General features: G+C 35.7%; 1 protein-coding gene across 2 annotated transcripts; it reads left to right on the top strand.

Moving 5' to 3' along the window:
- Positions 1 to 4452, top strand: LOC127425675 (riboflavin transporter 2-like). 2 transcript variants are annotated; one of them, XM_051671879.1, is made up of 4 exons: positions 1 to 719; positions 1535 to 2600; positions 3208 to 3331; positions 3518 to 4452. In XM_051671879.1, the coding sequence occupies exons 2-4, from the start codon at positions 1576 to 1578 to the stop codon at positions 3725 to 3727; spliced, it is 1359 nt and encodes a 452-aa protein (XP_051527839.1). In that variant the 5' UTR covers positions 1 to 719; positions 1535 to 1575; the 3' UTR covers positions 3728 to 4452. The 2 variants fall into 2 exon arrangements, with proteins under 2 accessions (XP_051527839.1, XP_051527838.1); XM_051671878.1 differs by having other exon boundaries at positions 1 to 1372.
- Positions 4453 to 6317: the final 1865 nt, after the last annotated feature.

The raw sequence follows: 6317 nt of genomic DNA, 5'->3' as shown, positions 1-6317 counted from the left end.
GATTATTTATTACAACAGTTGTTTTTGCCATTACGCTGTTTCAGTGTGTTCATAGGGAAGTAAGATGTAAGGTAAAATTGTCCAGAAAAGTTCATCGTAGTGTTGATGTCACTGACCAACATAAATAACCACAAAACTAAAAGCAAAACTATAAACTATAGATATGTAAAACTAAACTACACACAAGCTTATTTTTATTTTTTATTTTTTTTACAATCAGCACTTGTCTCAAGTTACATTTTTACTACACAGTCTTGCATAATAGTAACATAGTTAAACTTTTACTGAGGTTTAGACCAGTTTGTCTGGCATAGGAAAACACAAGAATTGAAAAATTAATAGTTACATGTTTGTAGATCCTTAGAGTTTGTTTACATTTTTACATTGCTCACTAATGATGCTCAGTGCTACAGATAAATACATGATATCCAAGTTGTGCCCCCCATAGTAAGAATATTACTAGTGCATTTTCAATAAATGTGTGATTTATTTATATCTGACTTACACAAGCATTATAATACATTCTCTACAAATCTGACTGCATCCAGTTAAATTAGTATCTTTATTTCTCTCTATAATACATAAACAGACAGGTGGTCATGGTTGGCCAAAGTGAGCACACCCACTCAAGCAGGGGATTCTGTGTAAGACACATTCCTTCTAAGGAGTCATTGTACAGGACTTTGTCTCCATATGATCAGTCTCAGAGCCAACAGCATGTGAGTACCTTAAGGTTTCATATATATTATGTGGACATTACTTTTTTCTTTATTTACCTTCATTGTTAAATACTGTATTTACTTTTACATTTTCATTATTAAATAGGGGTATGTTATAAATGCATTTGTTAAATATTGCACTCCAGTTGTTATGATTAATATACTGTAATTATATGAATTCTGAATTATCCAATAGACCCCATAATGCATGGGTTACATTTTGCATATTTCATTCATATAATTTAATTTTAGTACTGTATATTTCAACTACAAAATAACTGATCTCTGTCAATTACTTGTAACTGTACTGTTATTGGATAAAATTACTATTTTGGTCTATTTTAGACTCTTGCAAACCCCACTAAAGATTTGTGCTTTGAAACCTGCTTCAAATAAACACAATCTTCCTGACTTTGTTCTTAAAATACTTTGGCACTGCTTCAAAGTGTTAGTTAGACAATGCCCAGCTCGCTACAGATGTTATTGAGTAACTCTTCTTTAGCAAGACGATTCTTATCCAGAGTAAAAGGACACCGATTGCAGGGTCAGTCCCCCTGGAGCTATCTGGGATTAAATCAAGGACACAGTGGTGAATCCTTGTATTATAATTGCGTCAGAAGGACTTGACTACACCATTTCATGAATTGATGAATGTAAGAACCAATTTAAGAGAAGATGTTCTTCTTTCTAAATCCATTTAGTCATTTGGCTTGTCAGTTCTTCATTGTAGATGAACAATTATTAATTTCAGAAATTCTTTTGGTTTACTAATGTTGGGTCTATCGGTTACTAACTATACTCATCTTTTGCTAAAGATATCCAGGTCACAAAATCCCTGATTTAAATCAGCACGGCCATGTCCATCCTCACCCATGTTTTGGCTGGCCTGTTTGGCATGGGCTCTTGGGTCACTATCTGTGGACTTTGGGTGGAGCTGCCTCTGATGGTTCCACAGATACCTGAGGGCTGGTATCTACCATCCTACCTCTCTGTGATCATCCAAATGGCCAACATCAGTCCTCTGTTTGTCACATTAATGCATCGCTTCCGCCCAGGAACACTCAAAGAAACTACTGTCATCTATTTCATTGTGAGTTTCGGGATACTGGCCAGCTTCTTCCTGGCTTTTTTCTGGAGTGAGAGGGTTGTGGTACAAGGTGTGGAGCGTAGCGTTCCTCTCCTGCTTTTGACCTTCTTGATCTCCATTGTGGACTGCACCTCATCTGTGACGTTCCTTCCCTTCATGATGCAGCTCAAGGCGGAGTATCTCACCTCGTATTACATAGGAGAAGGTCTGAGTGGTCTTGTCCCTGCTTTGGTGGCAATGGTTCAGGGTGTAGGTGTCATGGATTGTGTCAATGCATCTCAAATCCTCAGAGCCAATGAAACACTTGGAGTTCAGTATCTTAATGGGTCTGAAAGAGGCACCAACAACCTTGTGCCTTTCTACCACCCTGCCATCTTTTCAGTTGAAGCCTACTTTTTCTTCCTGACAGCCATGATGGTAGTTTGTTTGGTGGCTTTCTTACTTTTAAACTACCTTCCAGCTGTGACTCGAGAGCGCCCCAATAGCCTGAACACCAAAGGCACTAATAGAAATGCAGAATCCAAAAAGAGATTTGAACTAAAACCAATGATTTCTTCTCAAAAGGGTCTTCAGAAGGCCAAGAGCAAATTTGGATCAGGGACGTACACCTGGCTACAGGTGGTGTACATTTACATAATCCTTGCCTGGGTGAACGCTCTGACCAATACTGTTTTGCCATCAGTGCAGTCATACTCAAGTCTACCATATGGAAACCAGGCCTATCATTGGTCTGCCACTATGGCCAGTGTTGCTAATCCTGTGGCTTGCTTTATCACCATGTTTTACCCATACAGGTGAGTCAGAATGAGATGAAATCTTGAAATTCTTAATGCTGGAAAGCCATTACCCAATGGTCTACATGCTATGTAACCAATGAATGCACCAATGAGTGGTTGGTGACGTATTGTGTTGTGACATGCTATAGAGCATTTTACTAATTCTTTTATAATTATTATGATATATGCATGCAGATTTTATAAGCTCATATTAATTGATAGACTATATATAAATATATACATATGTGTACTTTTAAAAATGTATTTGTTACAATGCAGGGCCATTTAAATGAACTAGTGAAGGCCAAAGTTGTAAGAAATAGTGACCAGTTATATACAGTACACTTGCCCTTATACATTCATATACATTTTAGCCTAAAATCATGATGTTGATTAGAAAATGTCTATGGACTTGTTACTGAATGTGTCAACTATCTGGGTATCATGGCAAATAAAATGTTTACTTGTTGAACAATATATGATGATGATGGTGGAATATTTCTAAATATGCTTTTATACAAATATTGAGAAAGATTGACATATACATTATATTTGCACCAATTTTTACTCTTTATGGCTTAACGCGTACTGAATTTTCCCCAATACCACAATACATTCTCAACAGGTCTTTGGTGTTGATGGGACTTCTCACATCTTTTGGCACTGTTATTGGAGCTTACCTTATGGGCATGGCAGTGCTGAGTCCGTATCCTCTGCTAGTTAATGAGACCTCTGGAGCAGTCCTTATTGTAAGTATATGGAACAATTTTGTGTTTATTTATTTATTTATTTATTTTTCAGTTTACTTCAAAAAACAGTTAAATTGATCATTTTATTGCTTTTCTAATCACAGAGACAAGGACATATAACCTTAGATTATTAAGTCATTTTTTGTCATGTTACGTTGCGGACTACTTTAATCTTATGTTTCACAGGTGTTTGCATGGTTCTTTTTCATCTTCACACTATCCCCGGTAAAGGTGATCATTGCTGTCATCTTACGTGATGAAGGTCACAGTGCCCTCGTGTGGTGTGGAGCAGTAGTGCAGTTGGGCTCAATGTTGGGGGCAGGAACTATGTTCCCCTTGGTCAATGTGTATGGCTTTTTCTCTTCAGGGGACACATGTAACAGAAATGGCCTATGAGATATGGGTGCTAGAAGTAATATTACCCAATAATATTACCCTTTAGACTCTAGCGGTAATATTTAAGGAATATCCCAGGTTCAATACAAGTTAAGCTCAATCAACAGTATTTGTGGCATAATCTTGATTACCACAAAAAACATTATTTAGACTGGGTTACAGTGAGAGACTTTCTATGGAAGTAAATGGGGCCAATCCATAAACATTAATATACTTATGGTTTCAGATGTATTGCAACAAGATGTAATTTTAGTGTGATAAAATTGCTTACTGACCTATTCTGTGTAAAGTTATATCCAATTTTACAACTTCATTGCCATGATGATGTAACGTCATAAACCCTAAAACTACTGTAAAAACTATGATTTAACTTTACAGCTAAAAAAATACACAAGTTTTAACTGAAAAATTTATGCAAATGCTTTTATAAAATTATAAGTTTCACATTTCTGCCTTTAAACCCTCCAAAAATTGGCCCAATTCACTTCCATTGTAAGTGCCTCACTGTAACCTAATTTTTCCTTTTTTAAAGAAAAGAAGGGACGAGTTGAAATTATTTTAATCAACATTGTGCTCTTGTGCCTATAAATTAACCTTTAAATTAAGTTTTTTTTATTATGAAATGAAGATGTCACTTTGAATTGTGGAGCTTATGTAACATATCTGGGTGTTGTTATTATTATTTTGTCAAATTATAATCTTCAATTAAAATTTTCCCTCAGTCATGCAAAGACTTTGTTTACTGTACATATCCTGTATTATATAAACTTTTTTTTTTTTTTTACAATGTAACATAAGTTTTAACATTGTTTTTAATGCCAATTCTTTTGTAATCTATGCAGATCCCTTATACTTTATCTGTTAACAATGTTAATTGAAGTGTACGAATTACATTTATCACAATCTAATGAAATAGTATACAAATACAAAAAGTAACAAAACAATAAATATGGTGGAATATTAAATTTCTTCATGAAATCCCTTTGAAATATTAAGTAACCTAATCATTTACCAACTCAGAAATGTCTGTCAATCCATAAATCACTTATTATGTAAAAGGTTGATTAGTGGAAGCACAATGCCAGACACAAAGACCAAAAACCCACAGAGTGGCATAAAGATACACACTGCAATCTTCTCTATTAAGAAAGATATAAGCAGAGAGAGGACTGCAGCTGGGGAGTGACATATCACCACCAGGATAAGGATAGTCCGCACAGTCTGGAAGGCTTTAACTTTGACAGGATGCATCTCATCTCTCCCTGGACCACAGTCTTTCAGAATCTTTAGGATGTGGTAATTGCACCAAACCATTATGAAAACAACTGTAAGGAGGGAGGAGAATATGAGATATTGGGGCACTAGGTCACTATGGATTATCCAGATGGCAATGGTCAGAGTGATGCATACTGAAGCTACAGAACATACTTCTTTGAATCTCAAGGTCTTGAGCTCTGGATACTTCAAAGGAAAAGTCACTGCAATGAATCTCTCAATGCAAATACAGCACAAAATCAAAGGCTCTGCAAGAGTACAATAGCCAAGTAAGAAGTGTCGCATAACAAATATAGCATCAAAATCTAAGAAAATACAGATGCCCAAATCTATGAACATCAGAAAACATTGCAGGATGTTGACAAACAAGAGGGCCACATTAAGAATGTCAACTGTGTTTGATTGAAGGCAGATGTACAGTTGTCTTACAAGTACCGGACCCCCAAACATTGTTGCAATGATGTCAAAAATCATGGAGATGATAAATGCTGCCGGATAGAAGTCGCATGAATCAGTTTCATTGTGAGCGGTTCTGTTTGGAGAAGAAGTGTTCATTTTCGTAGATGTCTCTGAAAGAGGTGGACATTTGTCATCAGTTTGCAATTACTAAAGAGGTATGCAGGTTAATAGATTTGAATGTATCATACAGCATATTTCCTCAAGGAATAATGTAAGTTTGAAAACTAAAAATATGTAATCTGTCTTGCTACATATAAAGAAAGGTTACTATGCATTATATGTGATATACTTACCGAAACAGCTAATGTCTTTTCTGTGTAGTCCGTTTGAGGTAAGACTGCTTCTTCTAGGTTTATATGAATCGGCCTAACCACAGCACTGCTCAACAAAGCATAGCCTTCTTTTCTAAATCAAACTGAGTGGTTTATTAATCCCTGTTTTGTTTGAAACCCAAGGACAGATCAGTTTCATGAGGCCACTGGGCACCAGCTGTTTGGAGGCCCCTCTAATCTATCTATATCATTTGTACATTTGCAGTGGTTTCTGGCCCCTGTGCAGTCAAGAGGCCTGGGGCACAGGCATTACGAATTTATGCTAAATAAAATTGATTACAAATCATGTTACTTTTGTCCTAGTTGTCTAATCCTGTTCGACTATTTAAAAAGATTAATGCAAAATGTATGTGCTTTATTTTCTCAAGAGTGTGATGCCACAAGTAACAGAAATGTTAAGCTAATTCCAAGAAAATGTCAATAAATTGATGTGATTACACTCAAAAAATAAAAATATTTTAACCTGTTTTTACATTTTAATTTGTTTCATAACAAAGAAGTTCTTTATTGAGAAGTATTTAACA

Source organism: Myxocyprinus asiaticus, chromosome 34 (assembly GCF_019703515.2).
Source record: "Myxocyprinus asiaticus isolate MX2 ecotype Aquarium Trade chromosome 34, UBuf_Myxa_2, whole genome shotgun sequence".
NCBI lineage: Eukaryota > Metazoa > Chordata > Actinopteri > Cypriniformes > Catostomidae > Myxocyprinus > Myxocyprinus asiaticus.
Note: the sequence above shows the minus strand (reverse complement) of the source record. Positions and strands in the feature narration are given on the sequence as shown.